The sequence below is a fragment of the Branchiostoma belcheri genome, unplaced genomic scaffold (genome assembly GCF_001625305.1).
Source record: "Branchiostoma belcheri isolate BF01 breed outbred unplaced genomic scaffold, Haploidv18h27 scaffold54, whole genome shotgun sequence".
Classification (NCBI taxonomy): Eukaryota; Metazoa; Chordata; class Leptocardii; order Amphioxiformes; family Branchiostomatidae; genus Branchiostoma; species Branchiostoma belcheri.
In genome coordinates, this window is record NW_017804176.1 from 983,196 (window position 1) to 1,007,557 (window position 24,362).

General features: G+C 41.4%; 1 protein-coding gene across 4 annotated transcripts in view; it reads right to left on the minus strand.

The window, feature by feature from the left end:
• Positions 1–10,167: 10,167 nt before the first annotated feature.
• The window catches only part of LOC109481230 (nuclear receptor subfamily 0 group B member 2-like), a 24,489-nt gene continuing 10,294 nt past the window's right edge, over positions 10,168–24,362 (minus strand). For all 4 annotated transcript variants that reach the window (XM_019783771.1, XM_019783772.1, XM_019783774.1 and 1 more), the window contains exon 3: positions 10,168–13,164. In XM_019783771.1, coding sequence (XP_019639330.1) covers positions 12,920–13,164 — 245 coding nt within the window. In that variant the 3' untranslated portion in view covers positions 10,168–12,919. The remainder of the gene's footprint in view (positions 13,165–24,362) is intronic.

The window sequence follows — 24,362 nt, forward strand, 5'->3', positions numbered from 1 at the left end:
GTAGGAGCTTAATGGGATTTTACTCGCTACAATGTCGAGAATAGACCCGCAGGTCACGGCACCTTAATCTACACTTTCTAACGTGATGAGACTCACAGACCACACCAGACTCAGATTCAAACTTCCAAACCAGCACAACGAAAGCAACTCACCGCACTAACCTACCACCGACTGTTCGGCCTTCTTTCCACTTCTTCACACAACTTCAGGAGTGGTTGATAGCTTTAAGATAACCGTTTATAAAGATTTTATAAGAACGTAAGCACGTTTGCTGACCCCAAATTAACTAACTATAGCCTGGCTTTGCTTCCCGCAAATTACAGATAAAAAGTATTTAGAGTAAATGGACAAGACTTAGAATTATGAGCCCGCCACTCAGACCCAATTGCCGTATAGAATAGCCACACATCACGGAGTTATAATAACGTTACCATCGAGATCATGAAAGCTTTCTCGACACCCCCACAGTTCTGATAGGGACATACTTGGTCTGATGCCACACGCAACGGATGTGACCGTTTACACTTGACTAAATGTATTCAACTGCCCACGGAAAACCATTCTGTTTCAAAACATTATGGTCCTTTTTTGCATGTTGTCGTTTATATTGCCCATTTGCTGATTTGTTACTTGCTGTTTTCTTACTTGTTGTCGTTTTGTTATTATTATTATTTACTATTGTATGTACCTTCCTTTGTCAGTGGTGGGGCTAAGATTAGCAACCTGCTAGGGTTGCCCACCACAGTGTCCTATAAGTTTATATGTAGCTCAATAAAAAAACGGATATGATCTTCACCCATCGTAGGAAACACGTCCCGAAGTCGGAACCGGACCAAGTATCGGCCGCTCGGTGAAAGTATATTGAGCACCCTTGTGTGATCTTGGAGCAGGCGGATACGATGTGAATCTCGGCGCTAAAATCGTGGTTAGGCGAGGGAATGATGGGATAATTACATGGCCGACTCCACAGGCTGAGCAGCCTCGCGCGGTGGGAGATGGGAAATCCCAGCAGACAGTGCGCGGACGTGTGCAAAATATCAAAATGCAACATGGTGATCATGATTATCAATCAAAGCACTCTAATTTTTAGACATTTGAACCGAAATGGGATTTATTTCAGCCCAACCCTCCGACCTTATGCACACGTAAGTTTTAATAGTGCTTCCCTGAGGCATTGTGCATTCAGAGTATGTTAGGTACTTGGAAGGAAAATGTCTTATTAGAACTCCATAGGGAATAATTCGGCGCTTCTTGGCTGAATAGTTTGAACTAGCTAAGGCTGTTTTTCCCCCAGACAAGAACAGTTGGAGGTGAAGCTTGTATAGTTTGTCTCAGTACTCAATTTGTCTTTATTGTGGGTTTTGAATTACGCGTTTGTTTCAATCTGGCTCACTAGAGGATCATGATTTACTCGAGTAAAGAGAATTTAAGGTTCTAAAGTAAAACATAAAATATTGAGCTGTGCCACCTTCAGCCTTAGAAGATACTCAAAATCATCTTAAGGTTGGGTTCTTCATCACAGGCTGTGTGGAAAAACATCGACTTAAGTTCGTAATATCTATCAAACTTAAATTTTCTAAAACTAAATACGCTATGACAGAAACAGAATGACCTCAGCACATAGAAAAGCTGGCCTTTTTTGTAAGCATGCCAAAATGTACCTCACATTCCGAACAAATTGAAGCAAAAGGCTTCCAGCATGGTACCAGTGATATTTAGTAAATGTCTTTTGAAATGTCAAGTGACCAGTGTAGCTGGCGTAACTTCTCCGAAATGTCCCATTCTTGCGGCTATCGGACTGTGAATGCCGCCATTGACAGAAAACAAGTACCTGTAGTTTTTATCGGACAGAGACGAATGAAGCTCCGGTGTGCGTTTCCATTTTATCCCGAAGTGACGGTTAGAGGCAGCTGCCGGCGCCTTCCAGTCAGCGGTTTGTGATACCATCGTCTGGGCCCAGGTCTGACCTTTCAAATACCACTATTTACATGGTAAAAACCTCAAAGAGAACTGCATTTGTATTGTTAGAATCAAAAGTATAACAACATGTATAGGGTTCGACTTGCCCGTTTGTCTTCTAAATGGATAACATTTATCTATCCTTTGGAGAGAGTAGATGCGATTTAGAGTCCTCTGCTAGCATAGAAAGAATACGTGTCTTGTATTAATAAATAATGTAGATAGCTTACATTTCTCTCCGTGTTTTTTTCGACCGTTTAAAAGGAAAGAATATGGATGACATATTTTATTGAACGTAACTGTACTTCCGCTCTGCAAACTCAATTGCAACAATATCCGGACTTACGTTAATTGATCAAGAAACATGCGACATCTTCGGAAAGCTTTCCTCATTGTCAGTGGATGTGTTTACTTGTTACCCGCCTCACTCATTCAGTTTTCATACACGTACTACGTACATTACTAGTCTGTGCATTAAACGATATCATGTCGCAGGCTAAGATGATATAGCCATTAGGGCCTAATGTGCAGTACCATTACAAATCGTCAGGAGAATGTGAATGGGCAGGAGCAAGAGACCATCAAAGCGGATTTGGATACTTTCCATCATTTTAGTGTCCCATTCAACAATATAGTTCAATCAATACAAGCATTATTACAGATTCCATGCTGGAATACAGGGCCGCGCAGACCATTGCTGTTCGCCATGTCATACTAAAACTGATCACTCCTGTCAAACATTCAGGAAATTCTCACCACCTTGCTTCAATTCAAATTTTGCCCATGATTAACAGGTGGCAACCGTGTGTCAAACACGTCGTTCCAAGATGGCGAGTGCGCATGGAAGGGAAGAAGACTGGAAAGATTCCGTCCAGGAAGACGCGCTACGTCCGCTTTGGGTGGTAAGTTGTACTTATAGACACTCCCCGAACGATTGTAGATACATGCAAACCTTCCTGAATTCAAATGAAGCAAAGCAGAAGTAATTTTGAACATGTGCATTGCATCCTATGCGAAAGGGGGCGCTTATGTGCTGTGTAGTTTAGTTTACTTACAACTAACCGCGCACGGGCGCCTTCTAGCGGAATTTACCCAATATGTATGAATGAATCTATATTGGCACCACAAAAGTACAGCAACTTTCGTAAGGTCGTTAACTACATGTAGATATACAGATACCTGGATACAGCAAAATTGACCTACGTACAAGACAATAGATGAGTCAACTAATACTACTTGTTCTAAGGTCTAAACATTCTTTGATATGATTGTATGATGCACGTTCTCCCACGGGCCCATGCATTCCCCTTCTTCATAGACGATCACAGACGCCCATACCCTACAAGACAGTCCGATGGGTCTGGTTGCAACCAGAACTGGAGTTTCATTGGTGCTGGAAAAAAATTTAACGTTGTTTTCAGAATACTGATATTTTGATGGGTTGAGTGGGATGGGTTTGAAATGGGGTTTTGGTCAATACCGTTGTTCATTGTGGCAGAGGTGAGAGATGTGTCAGTTGATTTCATACCGTACCGGTGCTATAGAATCAGATGTTCTCAGGTTTTGGCTTAGTTTTGGTGTGTTTTTAGGCTTTTTTTTATCGGGCTTTTTTTAACTGGTTTCTTTCTTTACACCAACCCAAATTAAAAGCCAAAAAAGACGCCATAAGCAAAACCCCAAACCTCTGCTTGGAGTGTAACCGTTGCCGTGTGGCCTTCAGTCTGTCACGTGATCTCCCTGAGAGCCATGTCCAATGACCCTCAAGAGACCCAAGGTCAAGGTTTCTCCTTGGCGACGCCTCGGTGACACTTGAAGATATTGCTGGTTATCCAGGTATCCTTAAGGCACTTATGAGATCAAGTGATGCTGAAAACGTGATATTGTAATTTGTTTCAACACGGGAGATATGTTCCAAGTATGAGAAATTTTCTGAAAACCAACGGTGTAATACTTTTCGTCTAGTATAGTGGTTCTCGTTCTAGCATTAGGTCCAAAATAAATTGTTCTTGTAGTTTCTTGACGATGACACGATCTATTCGCTCAATCGTCAGGAGCTCTGGATAGTTCCATTTCATCAACAAAGAAGTCATGTTTAGACATAACATTTTCCGCATTCGTAGTTACTTTATTTGAGCGGAAATTTCCCGGCGGCGGTGTTTCCGGCGTGTGTCTGAGGAGGCTCGCTCTCCAAGGTTACCAGCTGCCCGGACACTATTTTAGAGCCAGGACCGGAAATTTTCCTTTCGTGCCTGATTCATCAATAAATACATTAGTCACGCTTTCCGAGAAGTAGATCTTGGTTTCACTAGCTATAGCCGAACGCGTACTCTCCAAGCAGAAGTTTAGGCTTTAGTTAACTTTTGGTGTGTTTTAGGCATTTTATTGGGCTCTCTTTTTGTACTGGTAACTATTTTTCGCCTACCTGAAACGGGTGACAATAATGGATACTGCCTGGTCAATTTGATACTGTCTGTATTTGTAGCCACCGAAAGATCTGTTTGCAGATTACCGAATTCAACGTCGCAAAGTCACATCACTTCCGATCGGGGGTTCAAAAAATTCGTTTCGAAGACTGGTAAATCCCTTATATATAACATTAGTGCTGTTACGTTGGTATACGTATGTTTCCAGAAGTTAAGTCAAGCTTCACATACTGCACTGTGTGTGTTATGTATGGGTATATAGATATTTGAATCAAAAAGGGAAACAGCTGTAAAACGACCACTAGACATCAAATATTACACAGCCATATTGTCTTCCAGCATTTCAAGTGACGGGTGTTTAGTTTAAAAGATTTAAAAAATAACGACACTCTGTGAGTGTGAATGAAAGGACTGAAGAGACATTTTTTTTTTCGTTTGCCATCATGATCAGCTGCCGCCTTGCTGTACTGAAGGACCCTTCCAACAATCACCGACCAGCCGAGTCATCCCCAACGCCAGAAAAAGCTAGCGTAGCGGAAGGTTACCCAGGCTAGGGCTCTCAGGCCTTCTTCGCTTTCATCTCTTTTTTTCATCCTAAGCGCCCCGTCCACTTGTCTTCGAAATACAAACAGAGAAATAAGATTTTGAAAACAGGATTTGATTAACAAGACTTTTTTGTCACTTTCCCTACATCACGAAAACCATTCCCAAACCGCTAAGAGCAATCCTTCAGGTTTTCTTTTCTGTTCATCTCCCGCTAATACTGTATATAGTTCTGGGTTCTTACCTAAAATAGGGTTACTCAAAGTGTCTCCAAAACAAACTTTGAAGTCACAGTTACTGATGTGGTATTGCTACTACTTTGATGTTATCTTCCCATGCCACAGTAAAGTAACACGGACACTGTTACAAAGGATAGGCCACTCCTTCGCTTTTCATCTTCCCCGGACGGCTTGTTTTCTTTTTTCCCACCGCCATCTTTGGTTAAGAAATAAAACAGATGAAAAGGTCCCGCCGGTAACGCGCAGATCAGAGGAAAAATAGATGTGAGAAACTTCAAGGAAGGACGCGGTAAACAGGAAAGACTGGTGGCCTCGGTCGTTAGCGCATTTCCTGCCGTATTAGCGTCAAACATATATGATCATAATGGGGGAAAATAATAGGTGAAATCGGCGACCGAATGGATGAAACGTGCGGTAAGTAAAAACAGTCGCATAGCCTGAAGCCTTGATGTAGCTGTAAAAGAGCTATAAATGTGGTAAACAGGGGGGATGTTGGCAATTTTCGAATTCTAGCCGCTGAAATCTCGCAAAAATACATTTTCTTTACCACATTATTCCACCTTTTCTTAGGAGACGTCATAGGATGCAGATGACAAATTTAAAGAGCATTTCATCATGACAAAAATGGACCTCTTGGTCATAAATACCTGGGTACATGTGTGTACGATATGATTCTTGTTTGCTGTTCAATGTGACTAACGCTGTGACAGACGGGATTGCTGACCTTGTCGTAAGTGTATTTCCTGCCCGAATTAGGACGCGGAGTCTAACGTTACCCGCCGTCAAACGTGAGACGTGCGGTTCGTGCTCGGAGCGACACACCGCCGGGTGAAAATAAATTGCTATGAAACTAATAGCAATTTGCGGTGTTGGTAAGACGAGTGGGTGGCGGGCCTGTGAAGTCGTGGCCTTGCCGTTCGCATTTTTTTCTCCCGCCTTGATTGGAGGTTAAAAATTGACATTTTTACCTTGGCCAGTTTTCAGGGACGTTGGTTACATGTTCGCTCTGACGGAAGACCATGAAAATGAGTTGTGAGGTCTAAAAGTCTGGATACATATTGATGACTGTTGTATATATGTTTATGCAACAAATAAATACATTAAGACAGGTCATAAATTTCCTACATGTAGTGTAGGGGTTTCTACAAGACTAGTGAAATACAACATCGACGAATGTTGACTCAGAAAGACTATAGTTTGCTCTCACAACGTATTACAATCATGTTTTTCCTTTCAAATCACTGAAGGCACGTTTGATGAATGCAAAAAAATTAGACCTGAAGAAAATTACTCTCTATGATAAAACAACAAAACAACAAGACACAATAAGTGCCGGTCGAAACCTCAGCTTTGAAAGTATGTAACAGAAACTTCAAGATGTGGTGTTTGTCCCGTTAAATAGTTGTTGACTTGCTTTGTTTTTCACGTTCTGCAAAGTTGGTTTGGATTTTCTGACTTCCAATAACTAGTCCCATGAGAAAACATTCACTTGGCGCAAATATACATGTATTGCTAGGCAGCCTTGTGTCAGAATAAATGGATATAGAAGAGCGATGCGAGCAGAGACCAAAGAAAGGAGGCGCGCGCTCATGACCTTTGCGCCAGTGTTGTTTCCTGTTTGTATTGGACATGAAGTATAGACATTCGTCATCATCAAATCCACATCGCTGTCGGGCGGACGGATAGTTCGGCAATCTCGTGCTGTATGAGTCACGCAGACATTACCGGTGTCATGCATATATGCATGTTCGAGTAGATTCTATTCGCTGATTCATTTATTTATCATTCATCTATCGAGATTTAACACACGTTGTGGAAGGATTGACATAATAGTCACTATCACACTTTCAAGATGTTGAAACGGAGACAATTAAGACTGTAAGGTTTGAACCACTCACACCGGGAAGGACCCTACTCTTTTCGAGGTGTTGCTCTCAAATATGGGAGCTTCGGTTTAGGTCATTCGAACCCAGACCCTTCAGATTCTGAGTCGACAACAATGCCACCTTGTCCGCGATCCGTGACCTTGTTAATGCTAATGATATATGGAAAGCTGATTCGGCGGGCGTTCTGGGTTGTCAGTGATAATAGCTTGCTCTTCGGAGCTGATTGGTTGGAAAATTCAGATGTATGTGGTATGGAGAAGTCGAATTGTTCAGATAACGTGTGTACGTTTATCAAAGTCGCACAGAAGTCGTGTTTACAGCGAACCCCTATCTTCAGCATGATTCCGATCATTCTACCATCTACAAATCATTACTAAGTATCAGCTCCTCTGTACTTCCCAACTTTTCCACCTGTTAACTTCACCTGGGTGTCAGAAAAGGGGCACTGGGCAATGTATGAGTATTGGATATGTTCTATTCCAAATTCTCAGGGCTCTTCAAACTCCAATTTGGATGTTTTTGAAACCGTCGAAAAAAAGAACAAAATGTTTTCGTCTACTTAGTACATCTGTATCGGTATAGCCGGTATAACCGCCCTTCGGCGTAACACACCAGCTTTGCAGGCGCTTGGAGCGGCGGCAGCTAGCTATATCACACCGAACGACTTGTTACGCTCAATCCTTGCACATATAATTGCAGAAGTTGCCTAAAGCTTTCTAGTGATGATGCCCCAACTGTTCTTGGTGGCAACGAGTTCCACTCAACAAAAGTTCTTGGAAAATACGAGTTTTTGTACACCTCAATTCTTGGTTGATAACTCTGATATTTGAAGGCATGACTGTTTCTTGTTCTTTTCTGGGCTGGTATCAGATTTTAGTAGTTGGTACGTCCACCAGTTTATTAGTCATTTTGTACATCGTGCATAGTTTGGACATATCCTTGTGATGTTTATTTCTAAACGTGTATTGTTAATGATATTAGACCCTTTAAACATGCTAGACCATGTCCAATGTTTTTTTAGTTCGTCAAGGTCAAGTTTTGGGACTCAAACATGATAATCTGGAACCTGCCCCCCTAGGAGACCTGTGATATATAGAAAGTGACGTTTTAACACAGCGTGACAGATGCTGCCGCCCCCCTCCCCCATCCCGCAGCTGTGCCCGTGACGACCTTGTTTACTCTGCGCAGCCGTGGGATCCAAAACCGTCCGTCCTTGAGCCTGGCAATGACCGTGACCTTGACTTCAGCATGACCCGTTAAGGCGGATCACGTGTGGGCTAAATCCGGGCACGGCCGGGGTTACCCAGGGTCGTTCACCTGCACTTGTCTTGGTTCCAACGACTTATCTCCAAGCAGATGATAGGAAGAAGTTCTATAAATGTATGCTCTTATCTTTTCACCATTTCTAGGAGAAGTCGAATTTACGTAAATAGACCGATACGGATAATGCTACTAAGCTTGATCAAGTATACATGTGAGTATTATATACAAGCTATTCCTTTATGTTTGTACAATAAATGTCTTCATTCATTCAATTCACTCATCCTTATAAAACTCTCCGTTACTAGAGGGGCAAACAGGCATATTAGGTACTTTTTATTTGTTTGTCCTTTCACTGCTTGAACATCTGCTGGAATTATCCCACCAGCGCTAGCTTGTATAAAAAGCCTCCACTCAATCAATGAGACAAGCTGATTCCCCTCGTAGACTGAGATATATAACTATCAATTTTGTTACAGGTCATTCAACTGTTGTTTTTGGAGTCCATACCATCTGCTGTCGGTAGAATGTTAGAGGGCGGGCGATAGTTACATGGCGGGCGGGAAATGTGCACCCACCTCTTCAATTACAGTTGGGAAGCCATTTGTCAAATTCCGGCGTGCCATGCCGGGTTATCTCAGGTCATTCTCCTGCACTTGACAGCCTCGAGCTAGCTTCTGTCGGTGTGACGTGAAATGACGTCAGGCAGATGTTTGTACGTCCTGGAATATCCGCACACTTAGAACTCATGATCCGAACTTTGGGAGGGTGGCGTGTCATTAAAAAGCTTTGGCTTTATTGAAGAAAACGTCGCGATTTGCCCCCACATCTGCTTGGGGATTGATTAAGCGTCAGTGTGGGAAACGGTTAGCGGTTAGCCTGATTATGATAAGGAAACCACTTTTCACCTTCCAAGGGCACCATGTTATAGAACCTACACTTAATAAACGTTACACATCTCCTTACTGTATGTACATGTACATGTACATTTCATATGATAATCCCCGATCCTAAAGTGTAATCTAAAAAGGCATGACTCAGTATAACGTCACTGTGTCAAGGGGTTTGCCTCCTAGACTGTATGTATCTTTTAATTTCTTTTTGTTGTAAAAGATATTCTACGCGTTAAGAATTCTCTGGTTTAACGTTATCTAAGTTGTGGCCACTCTATAGAAACCATCGGAAACGCCGGTAGCTAACACTGTAACGTTACACTGCTGTCAGAATAAACATAGCAGAGCGGTTATAAATCTGCCGACGGCATTGTGCGCCGCCTCCATGTGTGGGGGTTAATACCGGTCATGGCCTTGAAGTTTCTCAGTAAGAGGGAGGGGGGCGATGGCAAGTCACTTCAGGCAAGATAGAGAACTTCTTAGAAACCATTATGCATAGCGTGTGCGTATCAGGAACAAAAGGCCGGATCTTCGACTTTATTTTTGGTTAATAACATTCAGGGGAACTATCATGATGGGTATCCTTCAGGAAGGAAACACTGTTCAAGCATTGTACAATAATAATGGATGCAGTGAGTGGGAAACGAAATACATTTTCTTTGTAAATGCCATCTTTGTGAGAGAGAAGAAACGCTTTTTCAGACAGTTCGCACAATCTCACCGAGCTTCCACCAGCTGAAAACCTTTTAGAAGTAAGATCACAAAATCCTCCTCAAAGCCCTCAGCAGGAATATGCACCTTATAAAACATCAAGATCTATACTATAGACGATGCGTTTTCCTTTTCATGTTATGGTATCTCTGTGTTACTTTGCCCTTAGGCATGATTTTGTACATAAAAAACAATAAATTAAACGCTAAAGAACCTGTGCACAGAACAAAGTAGGACCCCTGGAGACAAAATGGAACTTCTTATCTTGTTTTATTGAACAACTCAACTCAAACTCATGAAAATATTACTAGCTGGAACTGAACACTTCACACAATGCAGCAATGGCTAAACCAAGCAGTATTATACAGATAACGCTATATTGAATTGAAGTAAACCCTCCAGGTGTAGAAATATCAGACCTTCAGCTCCCTACACCAGACAAAAACAACCCCAAATCTCCCAACTTAACCTTCACAACCAGTCTTAACTCTTAGGCATAGAAAGATAAAGCCTTTCCCTGCACATGTTACATCATTGATCAAGTACTTATTCATCAATCAAGTACTTGTTCCACTTGAAATATACAAACACAAATGCACAGAATACTTGTTTATAACATGACAGTTCAGCAGATAAACCATCAACTGCAATTGTTGAAACTTAGCATTATGGCTACTTTTAAAGAAAATACTGTTGTACAACTCTTGCTCATTACCTTTACATTCTAGTGGTCTTTTTTTCTCTCAAAAGAAAGCTGCATTGGACTTTTCCTTTCCTTCATCAAACACACACACAAAAAAAAACACTTGGAAACATTGATATTGCAACAGTGGGACCTCTCTCTCCTTGACCCCAGCCTAACCTCTGTATGAAATATTAATAATGATAACATCGAATATCTAATTTGTCAGGAATTGGAACCCAAGACATCCTGTCATAACTCCAGTTGTCAAGACACCATGCCAGGCCCCATTTTCATTTTCAGCATTTTAAAAGCCAGTCAACATGATCAGAGCAAAGTTTAGTCAAAACTGCCAAAGTAGTTAAGTGGACCACTCAGGGGACCGATACAATTTGATCTATGTGAATGGTGATTGCTACAGAGAGAGTTCTTAATTATTGTGTCAATGGGAAAAATTATCTAAGGGACCACCAGTAAGTGGCCATATGGCCCATTTCTGTAGAAGTGGTCACTTGTACTAAGAAGGTTGTTGGGCTACAACCTCCTCGCTTGTACAGTTTTGAGGGTGCATGAAGTTGATAATATTCTAGTTTTCATGGCAGGGTAACAATGACAGATATATATAATATCAACTGTTCAAATTTTCACAGAAACATTCACCTTGTAGCAGAAGGGATAACCAGTTACCAGCATGGCTAAACCTTCAAAGTCACTATCCTGAAAAATTTAAACTATTCCAGTTTTTACTCAGCCACCTACACAACATGCAACATGAAACTTGGTCCCTCTCAGTTAAACAATAAAATATCCGCTTTAAACATCATGATCAAGTATTGTACACATATTTCAGCGTGTCACCTTTCTACCTACTCAACACTGGATATCGAATATAATCAACATCACTTTATAATTATATAAGCATAACTTCTATCAGCTATTCCAGCTGGCAACGTTTCATATGGATGTAAATTATAGATCCTATATAGCAGTAGGTTTTTATGCTTACTTTTTATTCAACAGCTTTCATGTCTACAGCAGATATAATTGCTTTGTACAATAGTGAAAATAGAACAGTTTTCTTTCAATTGTGGTTCTGAAAGCATCATAAGTTACAAGCTACATAACTGGTTTGAAAAACATATATGGCAATGTAGGTGCAACTGTGGGTACAACAGCATAATTTCATAACTTCATTTGAGTAATCTACAACAGTGCCTACACAAACCCAGAGTTATCTATCTGTACAGACAGTATAACGGTTGTCTATTAACTAAATATATATCTTCACCCTGTACATGTATATGTCATCAGTCAGTGTGCAGACAGCGTGGTGGATGATGGGATTGTTTGGAGAGAAAACAGCAACCATGTTTGACTCAAAGGTCGTATCCACAGCGGAGATTCCTTCTCAAGGTCATGTGTGAGATTTGACGAGGCGAAAATTGATGCGCGCTTGGCATTCTCCAGAGACTAGGGGGAATCTCCTTCGACCTTGGAATATATTGGCTGCTGCCGGTAACATGATACACACATTCAGCGATTGCACAGGGAAAAAAACTCATCTACAATATGGTAACTGCTTCTAATGATGCCTGCGTGCGTCCACGTAAAGGGTAATCATAACCCATAATGAAGTGTATATAGACAGAATAAATCTGTACCCATGCCTTGTGATGAACTGAGTATATTTATCCATAAGTCAGCAAGCTGCACAGAATACTGGTCACTTCTGATGGGGAAAGACAGCTTCAATAGCAATTTGGAACCCCCAATACATTTTTTAGAGTCAGACATCTCAATTTCAATGAAATAAAGGAACAATATATAAAGGGAAATATGTTTTTTCAAATGAAATGCAATGTTAGGCCTTAAAAGAAGAAGTAGTAGTAACAAATGGACATGGGGCTTTCACATTAAGTGCATTGGACTTTCCAAATCCAAAATGACCAGTGTTAAAAACAAGCAGACCAGCAATACAGAAGTCAAGATGACTGGATGATACTATTAGGTTTGGGCCAGAGTACAGCAATATAAGCATCTTATTAGACATTCAGTTGAGAAAACAGAAGCTGGGCCTGCAATATGGATAAATGCTGCAAACCCTGCAAACTTTCTCTACTGTTTTCTACTTAACAATTTGTTGAAGATATTCATTGAAGAAAAACAGCTTCAATATTCATTACAACGTAAAATACCCACAAGGAATCAAGTAATTTGTCAGCTACATAGGCGAGGCTCTGGAGATCAAAGGTTTGTTTTATCTAGAAGCTGCTATGACCGGTGTGGCGTACATCCCAGCATGCACCAGACGGCGGCGAGCCAATCAGCAGCCCTTCAGCAGCATGTCCGTCAGGATGACCTCCATGTCGATGGCGCCGATGAGAGGTCGGAAGAACAGCTCGGTGACGATCTTGGGTTTGATGCTGCGGAGCGCGGGGAGGCCCAGGAGGATGCGAGCGAAGCGCAGGGGCTGGCGCGGGTATCTGGCAGTGGTGTACTCGTTCAGGGACTGGTGGGCACTGTTCTGTAGGATCTCCACTTGTCTCCCGTCTGCCAGGCCTGGAACATCTGCATGGGGGGGAGGGGGGCGGGAAGGTCAAGGTCAGTAAGATCATCATAACATGTAGTGCCAGTAACATAATTATAAACACTGGGAACTTGGGGCCTGGTTTGGGGACTGTTGTCTCCTATCTTCTAGGCAAATTAGAACATACAATAGTACCTGCAGTGAGGTGGAAGCAGCCCTTATGATGTTCTGACATCCCTACAATTCTGACATAGGCATGGTGTTGTTGAAGAGCACAGGGTTGTAACATGGTATTGACAAGGTCAACAAATTTAAAAGGCAGGTCCTAGCTATTAAATCAAAAGGAAAACTTGCCCAATCATATCAATAATGAATGTCACATTTACAATTTAGTCTCTATGTTATATATTATTTGCTCATTTGATGGACAGGAAAAATTGGTGCATTTTACATTCTCTACCACCTGACTAAACAAATCCAAGGCTAAAAACTGTGCCATGAATCACTTAAGGTTAGACAGATTAGTCAAATTTAGCATGCTGATGCTGATGCTCGAGCATACACAAAATACCACGGCTATGATCTCACTTATACACATCACTACTGTAGCAGTACTCAGACAACAGTTGTGCTTCCCATCAGTTCTATTTTCAATTCTATCACATTTACAATGACTTGTGGTCTCTGAAAAATAAAATGCTAGTAATCAAAACAAGTCCCTTCTAACTTCTGATTCTAAGTCCAGAATGACTGAAATTTAGTGCTTCTCATCATTTCTATTTTCAATTCTATCACATTGACTTAGTGGTCTCTGAAAAATAAAATGCTACTGTAACCAAAACAAGTCCCTTATAGCTTATGAACTCTAAGTCCAGAATCATTGAAATTTGGTTCTACCCATTTAGTACAATCTTGTCACTTGTGTCCTTGTAGGCAACTGAATTACAGGTGAATTATTGGGCAATTTCGTGCAGACTTCAATGCATTCTGCTGTCTTCAAGTCTGTTTGAAATAGCGTCAAAGAGAGTAACATTACTGGTAGTGCTATTGCATCTCATCACAGTGATGGATACATGAAGAGGCAATTTTCCTTTCTGAGAAGGCCAGACATGATAAGATGGTCTATTAATATAACACAAGGTCACAACTATGTCCTTGGAGTCCCTGGGGAGAGATCTCGCAGGACCCCAGACATAGAAGTTCACCCCCCTCCCCCACAGCTGGCTGGTGAAGGTTAGCTCAAGGTTGTCTGCATATTCCGACCTATAACCACACTGAGAACGATATGGGATACTTGGATTGGCTATTGTCCTTAATCTATAAGCAGATCCCTTGTGGTGGCAAGACAGTATCCATTAGCAAGAGGAGTTTGCACCGCCACTGAAGCCTTTGACATTTCAATTGTCCGCAGATTTTTTGGTGGCGGTGCAAACTCCTATGGCTAATGGACACTGTATTGTCACCAAAAGAGATCTGCTTGGAGGTTATATTGTATTGCCATGGCCTGTACATGTCACTTTGCTAACTTCAACAATTGAATAAATGCAGGAAAATCATCAAAATGATTGAGTAAAAGAATGAATTAACAAGTGACAAAGTCATGTATGATTGTATTTTGCAGACATTGGCCTTTGACATTCAAAACTGCAGGAAAAACATAAACATTACATACACATTGTACGTACGTACGTACGTTTCTACAGGATGTAACACCAGAGGACACTGTTTGTTTAGGGAGATGGCTGATATCCTACATCTATTGATCATCCCTAGACTATAGCTACCTGCTACAAAAACAAACCTTCCTGTTCATGACATTTTGACTCTTCCCAGAAAAGCTAGCTGACATAACCTACATGTAGTACACAGGAATGTTCAAGCCTTTGTCTGTGATCATCTGGTAACCTTTAACATTGTCAGGCTGTGCATGATGTACAATTGGAGACAAAAACAAGCATTTAGCTGTGTGCCAATCATGCAATCAGCAAAAAATAAGTACTGTCTGGTACCTTAAAGCAGCTCAAAGAAAGGAGAAAGAAGAGTATTGACTACAAGTATCAGCTCAGAATTATCCAAACCACTAATACTGAATAGAACTAGTTGTAATCATAGCATATGCTGTCATCAAGTGATAAGGGGTGATTATCAAATAATCACCAAGTTTGAATACACATATACTTGACTACAATGCACATACAAGCATGTGATGTTAACTTATACAAACAATTGTAACACAATAACTCATACACAACATAACTCATGACATACACTCCATAACCACCTACCCAATGTTATCATTTTTCGTATCTAAAATTGCTTCAAAATCGGACCAAAAAAGAAGAAGAACCATTCCTGTGTACAGTTTTTGACAGTTATGTTACCTAAATTTTATTCTAAGAAAGTAACACTCCTGGACTTGTCATTCATTCAGATAAACATGGTGACAGACCATTGATTTATTTCTTGTCTCTATCAGCTTAAACAGTACCTTCCAGAAACTATTGCATGCCAGTGTGCAGTAGATATTCAAGAGGAATGCTAACAGGAGATAACCTATAAGTACCCTCTGCAGGGAGATATTTCCCACTGTCTGGGTCACATCAGGGGAGTCTGTACAAAAGTATCCCAAGTGCAGTCACCTTCACCTTAATTTAAGGCTTAAAATCTCGGGGTTGAAATACCTTTTCTGCATACTTGTACTGGTACAGGTAACATTGAACAATTAACCCACACCAAGCAAATTTTACCTGCACCACTCTGATCTAAAATAGAATCTGTTGAGAAACTACACTGTATTTTGATTATGTCACGGGTAAACAAGTTTGTTTTCTGCCTCTCAAAGCACAGTAAACACCTTCATTTGTACATTGTACCATTTTCTTCTTCTGGTTCATTTCAGCACATTATCAAATCTAACACGCCATTGCCTTTAAGCTATAATACTGTACCAAGGATTTCTTTTGTAGCTGAGCATACCACTTCTGACAGTGATGCACATGTTGTTTTGTACAGTAGAATGCCTCTAAACTACATTCAGTCTGCTAAATCATTAGGCTTTTCTGTCTTTTGGTCCCTTTGTATCTTTAAAAACAAATTATGATTCTTTCTCTGATGAATAATACATTATGAGATAGACTTCAAAAGGCTGCTGTGTCGTGACAAAATCTTTCTCTAGCTGTACTTCAAGGATTTGTATACATCACGAACAAGACAATTACTGTACTCGCAACAATACAGACCATCCATTAGCTAGCTTCAAAAAGATTCCAGTTTGTTGTAGAAAGCTTTTCAGCCACAACTCAAGGATTTGCCAACATCTGAGTAAGACTGGTACAAGGCCATGGTCATCAAACATTATTTCTGAAGGTTATTGCCAGACAGCTGTGCAGGGAAGTGAATACAGCCCTTCATGGTATGAAATATATCACCCAACCCTATATATGGTGATTTCACTTGTTGATAACCTACACATAAATACATTTTGTACAACAAGCTGCCATAGGGGACTGAAACCCACAATACAATAAGGGTACTTCTTCCATTTGTCAAAAGCTACCTGTTACCAAAACAGAAAAAAAAATCAAGACTGCAGCATGATTTCTGTAGTTTCTGCTGCAGTACCAAGTAAAGCTGCCAGGAGGCCCAAAATCAAACTTGATTGTCCTCTTCCTAGTAAGACCTACTAGCATCCACATACAGGTACCAAATATCATATCATAGCACAATCATGCCTTCTTGACTGATGGAAACATGATAAACAGACAAACAGACAGACATACAGGCACATTGTTGACAAATATTATAATAACCATACTTTTTAAGTTTTAGAATTATAGTACCTTTACTGTAACTTGTGTGACAGGTTTCTAGTGTCTGAGTTAAGTCACAAAAACAGTCTTTCATTTGTAGTTCTTAATAACCTCAGGTCCATATACAGCTGTCAGAGGTTACAAATTTAATCAAGTCTTGGCCTTGAGTTGACTCAATGAAGCGAAAAACATTTCTTCAAAAAAAATTTTGGTTTCAGTTTCGTGTTTTTTTAACCTTCTTCCTGTTGACTAACCCTGTACTCAATACACATTTGGAGGCAAAATACTTATTTTTTTCACACACCTGGTCAGTTGATCTCATCAACACTTAGGGGTCCTGAATAGACTCAATGAAGCGAAAATCATTCTTTGATCATTCTGTGACAAGAGTTTTGGCTTTCAAGGCTGTTTTTGACTTTTTAATACACCAGTTCCCAGCTGACAGACGTTACAGGCTTAATCACCACTTGACCTTGGATTGGCACAATGAAGCGGACTGCCTTTCCTGAGGGGCATGTTGGTCGGTGTTACTCAGCCCGGTCCCTGACTCACTATTACTGAGAAACACAAGCTGCCAGCCAGCCAAATTTAGCCCCAAGATGTAGGACAAAGGTTTGACATTCTGCCAAACAAACACTTTAACTGCAGACGCCTGGAAACGAGCCAGCGTGAGTCAGCCTAATACATGCAGATAAGCATCCAAAAATACAACATCGGGCAACTGGCTGTTTTCATCCATCATGGCACACACAAATTTTTAATACATTGTCTCTAATAGAAGGAAACCAATTTGTCTGTCACACCTGCAATATTAAGGTGTGACAACTTTTTCTATTTATAGCTGAATCATAAAGGCAACATATAAAACAGGTCACACCGGATTAGTCAACTCAGTCACGCAAGCACAGGCTAACCTAGTAACGTCTGAGTGGCGCACGTACCCTGGCTATTTTTACTGTTTGATCAGTAATGCTAAAAATGACGGCAGCTATCTGGTGCAGTGGCTGTTTTAGTGACAAGCGGCTGACCCATTTTGCCACAATAATGACAGAGAACAAATAAGACTCGTAGATAAGCGATGACAGGCTTGTAGACTGAGGCAGGGCTGTAGCGCTAAGCAAGGTGTGCCAAGAAAAGGTGTGTTAGTTACCTGGGCTAGCAGGTCAGGACTATCTGTTGGTTATTAGGCACTGCTGTGTCCATGTGTCGGCGGGAGGGTTCCTTCATCGACGTGGTCTCTGTTAACAGTTTGTACAGAATGGTGCTTTTGAGTTCCTGCGGCGGACAGCTACATCTTCTGGCCTGCATCACCCACGGCACATGCATCTGCGTTTTCGTGTAGTGCGGCGGTTCTGTTGTTCTGTGGTAGGACGGCGCCGCCGCCGCCGCGTTCGTCTGCCGGATTCTCGTGTCGCCCATACTCGAGGAGAACATGTTTCTCTCCAGCGTGTTGTTGTAGTCTGTAGTAGTGAGCGGACTGGTAGGATCCTGAGTAGTGCCCAGCTGTGTGCGTCGCTCCTGTCAGTACGCCTTACGCAGCTCCACTGTGCCAGACACACACACGCCACTGGCAGTAGTCCTTGAGCGGGTGACGTATAGAGGTCAATAGTCGAGGCGGCCCCTCCCACAGATGTAAGCAGCTTGTTACTGGGTGTCCTTGACTCAGAGTTCAACTCATATCTAATGTACAGAACAGTCCACAGCTCAAAACAGGGGGGAGAACCTTATGCAAGCTTTTATCCCGATTCTGTAAATCCCGTGGTAAGCTTATTTGGACCGAAGGTTGTCTCTAGAACTGAGTCATTAACCACAAATGTCTATAGGGATAATGTTACAGGTGACCTGGTTTTAACAGTCGCCCCTCCACATGGAACTAGAATGGGCACACCTGATCTGCATAAGTCCTTGAGCTACCTGTGCCAGCCTCATGAATATTCATGAGCATTTGTCTAGCAAGGCTGTTGTTAAGGAGATCACATTCTCCCGGCGGAGAGATTTGCTGTATTAACCAGAGTTGACAGTTTGATAGAGCAGAGGTCGTCGTTGACAGATAAACGTTCCATTTGTCAGGGAAAACTCATTTCTACACATCTCATGTAGCCAGTGCAGCTGAATTATGTCGAGTTGCAAATCTCCAGGGAGATATACATGATTTATATGGGATCCCAACCATAACTGCTGATGGATTTATTAATGTAGTCTACATTGTAATACCTTCAAGGTCAATGGGAGTAAGGCATGGCATTCCTTCCCACCCCCCTCCCAACACCAGACACAAAAGCGTCCAAGCTATAAAATTGAGCCAACAAAGCCGAGGATTGGGTAGATTTACAGGGACTTTCTAGGTTAACAGCCACATGGTTGCTCCGCCATGGGAGCTTCCCTGGTGATAGAATACTGAAATAAAGATAAAATGAAGCAGGTGCAAGGATAACTGTGGGGGCCTGATATTGTGTTAATGTCAACATGTCACCCAGAGGGCCATCTCATGGGAAAAGTATGACACAATCTAAATATAAAGCATGTCTCTGGGCTGGGGAATGCAAAACAAGTGTTTAATCTGTGATTTGCAGCTATAAAGGGCACCACAGGGCAGGATACGGCAGAGTTCTTTATGACCTTGACAGGCAAGGCAGGATCGACCGCCGTATTTCCTGCCCTGTGCCTGACGAACAAACTCACCTGCCACCTGAACGGGCAACGTCCTGACGTCCACCTGACAGATATAACACCAGATAACCAAAAATAATTCACCTTTCCATGACCTGCCAATCAATGAGTTACTAATTAACCAGTAGTAAGAGTTATCTGGTCTGTTTGCAACAGGCACTGCCTTAAGCTGTGCCTGCCACCCCAGACCTTGACCTTGGGGGCCTTGAGTTCTAAGTTTAATGGAACTGCTGGAGTGAATGCTATCCTCAAGGTGACAGGAGACGTGACCAGGGTATCAAACGCCTCTGCCGCGTGCACATCCTTGACACGTATGCTCCGAGCCTGCGGGCGCTGGCGCGAGGAAACTGTGAGCGCAAACTCCGTGCTGAAAACGATAACCTCGTGGTACGCTTTGTCTAATCATGTTTGCTGGAACACTGTAGAAGATGAACTTTGTCTCCACATAGATTGGATCAACTGATATTTGCATACTGGCTAGCTACTAGTATCATCCTGAGGATAAACTAAGCTAAACTTGTACACTTATCATCTAAAACTGCACGAAAATGTCTGTGCTGTGTATATGAACATGCCTCGTTACTTTAACTTTTATGGTCAAAACTGCTCAACAAGACCAGTCAGGGGTCCGATAAAATCTGGTCTATGTGGAGTGTGGACAGCTGCCTGGTCACTATAAACAGTATTAACTGGCACTGGTCTGAATGGGAAAAATTATCTCCTTGTAAGTTGTATAAAGGACCAACAATTGGCCAGGTGGTCCCTGGTATGTTGCCTACTGTCACTCGTACTGGTTTGACTGTATATTGAAGTTTAACACAGTTGATTATGATTAGATATAAACAACCAACTAAGGTCATCTTTGTCTCGTTAGACAATATCATCTGATCCATATCTGATAATGTTTACATATACATAATGTTTACACACAAACTGTATATCCTGTCTGTATCACCATGTGTCCTGCTGAGTACATTACGCAATTTACAAGATAAAACAATTAAAATGAGCAAAACAGCTGAGTTACATGAATATGGCATATGCATACATGACAAGCGACAGGTATAATGCTCTAAAAGTACAGGAAAATTTCCACCGAGCAATAAAATCACCACCGAGCTATAAAATCGTCACGGAGTGATAAAAATAACTGCGTACATGTGAGTTTGATGCTGACTTCCAAGGTAATACCAACTCGAGAGTCGTTACTCCCTGCAAGGGAGCTATAGTTACAACCTTGAAGAGGATAACCTCCTTGAATATTTATCTTGAAAGCAAAGGAACGACCTTCTCAAATACTTAAGATCTATTAACCTTTATCCGCCGGGTGACCTTCAACAGCGGACCTTTCCCAAAATATTGTATTTCATGAATAATAAATAATCTGCGGGATTGTAAAGGCCACATGAAGCATTTTCAATTCCCTGTACACATCCGGAGTGTGCATACCTAGAAGGATTTGCAAATTTGTCGTACTAGATCCGTTGATGGATAAATTTTAATCACTATAATGGACTCTCACAATTGTTTATGTACTGTACTCAATACAGGTCTATAATTATCCAAACCTTTGTAAACGGTTTGAGATCATTAACAAAGGTGAAGAGGATATTAGTAAATTTAACGGACATCAACTGCCAAATTTCAAACCTGACCAACCTGACTTCTCTTTATGCAAGATGCTTGGAGGGAGTGTGTACAAAAAAAAAAATTGTTACCTGAACCAAACGTATTAAGATAAGAGTCTTAAGAAGCAACATTTGATAACATTATCATCATCCAATATCACCACTGCTGAATCAGAATGAGCATGGACGCCCCTATAGATGACAACTGATTACAAAGTAAAGCCAAACAAAGGAAGAGATCCAATTTAAACTGTCATGAGCTTCTCCTAGCCATGCCAAACACATGTGGTGTCTTTCATTGCTCCTTCCGAGTAACGAAATACTTCTGAATGTTCACAGTAGGCAATCATAAGTTTCCAATGACTAACAGTAGGATCTATTTTATTACACAGCAATTTAAAACGACTTGATTGATCAAGTCATTTTGTGTCATGTATTATATAAGCAGCCGTCACTAACTGTGTAATACACGTACCTAAAAACATTATACATGTATACTCTAATATGCCAGTGGACTACTTCAGACATGTGTCAGTTTCAGAGTATTTTCCCATTAAATTACCGTACATCACGCATAATCTAAGGAAACACTTTTAAGCTACAAAATTAACTAGATTTTCCCATCCTCTGCATCTTTTAAAATCTTATTCAACTGGTCTTATCACACAAATGTACCCAAGGATACTTTTATTTTTCTTCTCCGAAATGTCTGACTCTTCAGAGAATTGGTCCAGTTGCTAGATTTAAATTTACGTACTCCGGGGGGCTACATGCAGGTCTAGACGCTACAGGTGAGGCCTCGTGTGTCGAACCAGGCTCACGGCAAAACCGTGTCCTCAAATACAGTTCAAGGTGACAAAGCATCATGGGATACCTGATCCGCCCGCTTCTTAGAAAAACAACAAACAGTCGACTTCCCTCCGGCCATTGGCGGTTGACCTTGAGCACATTAGAGGTCAAGCTACTAAAGACCTATCATTATGGAGCCATTGTTCCTCAAAACTGCCGAAGTGACTGTTACGTTTATTAAGTGCAACCAAGGGAAAAACAAAATAATCCAACAGACAATAAACAAGCTAGTACAAGAGGAGAGTGCAACTTTAAGATGGCTCTTGTTGCGGGGAGGGACCTGACTTGACCAGACCTGTCAACCTGAAGTGTTAATAATCACCATGAGACCTTGGGAATACTAAGTACTAGTGGTGGGCCTTCTGTTCTTGAAGCTATTATCATAGTCTTGGCTCTTCGAAGGCACTAGAATATCAGTCTAGATAGACAATAATGACATGTACCTGTCTGTAACGCTGGTTTATAAAAAAAAGAAAAACGGTATTGTGTTTTTTGAAAGCTATCAGAATGTTAACCTAAGTTGGCTTCAGTGCACACATTAACCTTTACCACTACTGAGGGAGCAGCCAAACAATCTGACAGAAGTTACTGGTACGAGGGGTGTTCAAAAAGTTCTCGGCCCAACCTAGAAAATAAAGGTCAAACTCCTATTCTTTAATATAGCTGTATACTATGACGTCTTACATCACTGCACACAAAAATTCAAATTTTTATATTCATTAATTAGCACGTGACGCCCCGTGAAAATGGGGTGGGTGAGGGCAAAATCACAAAATGGCCGCAACAGCACCGTGTGCTGTGATCAAGTGTATCGATAAAAAGGGATGTCTCCTAAGGAAATCCATGAAGACATGGTCAAGACACTTGGTGATGACTCCCCTTCTTATTAAACTATAAAGAAGTGGGTTGCTAGCTAAAAGCGCGGCAAGGAGAGCACAAAAGATGAACATAGGTCAGGATGCCACAAATCAGCACCACGGACAATCCAGTTGAGGCCATCAATCACATGGTAGTGAATGGCAGATGTGAGACTGTCCGACATGTAGCAGAGTCTTTGGCCTTTGTTTTGGCTCAGTTCACAATGTTTTGTCGAACATCCTGGGGATGAACAAACTGTTTGCATGGTGGGTGCCTCGAATGTTTTCTGAACATCAGAAGTTAAACAGGCGGGACATTTCAAGGAACGAATTCAGTCCAATGCATGCAATTTTCTCAAAACATTTGTAACCCAAGATGAGCTGGGTTCACCACTTTCACCCCGAATCAAATCAGCAGAGCAAACAATGGATAAAGAATTTTTCCCGGCCCCCCAAAGAAGTTTTAGCGACTTTCGTCCGTTTACAGGGTTTTTGCCTCTGTTTTCTGGGACAGTAAGGAAGTAATCATGATTGACTACCTGCGAAGGGGTTAACGCATCAATGGAGAGTACTATTAAACAGAATTACGACATTTGAGGACAACGATCAAAGAGAAAAGGAGAGGAAAACTCCGAGCTGGCGTGTTGACAATGCACCTGTCCACACAACACAGGGGTCAGTGCCAACAGCAAACGAATTTGGGTTTGCAGTCTAACCCCACCCTTCCAATTCACCTGACCTAGCACCCTTGGACTTCTACCTGTTTCCTAAACTCAAGTTCCACTTACGTGGTTATCGTTTTGATGGTAATGATGACGTCATCTATGCGGTAGAGGCCAATCTGGGGGGTCCGGATGCAACCTTATTCCACAAGGGGAAAACAAAACTGGAACATCACTGGACTAAGTGTATTGTAGTTAGAGAGGACTATATTAAAAAATAGTGTGAGAAAAATTTTACTGCCATGACGTTTTCTAGGTGAGGCCGAGAACTTTTTGAACACCCCTCGTACCTGGTAACACATTATATAAGTGGGTTAATTCGTCTTCCATTGCCTAAAAAGAAGAAGTCAAACCCAGTAAAACTAGTACCATGTATGTTGTAGAATATAGTATAAGGCTAGACGTAGATATAGTCTCACATACCACTGTATTTTCTTTCTTATGTTGTTTGTAACTGCAATTAGCCCTCGGGAAAGTATTTGCAATAAACTTTCTATTATAATAGAGGCAGGAGGAAAACTGTTTAAATGACTGTCTAGTTTTACTAAGAGATAATTTTGGCTGACATGATCAGATCTGATGTGTTCAACTGAAGTGTACCACTGGTAATAAATAACGTTATCAGGTAAAATGGCTTGCATATTTGCAAATGCTTGATGACATTGCTGATAATCGTACATCATATGTTTTAGTATAAGAAAAGT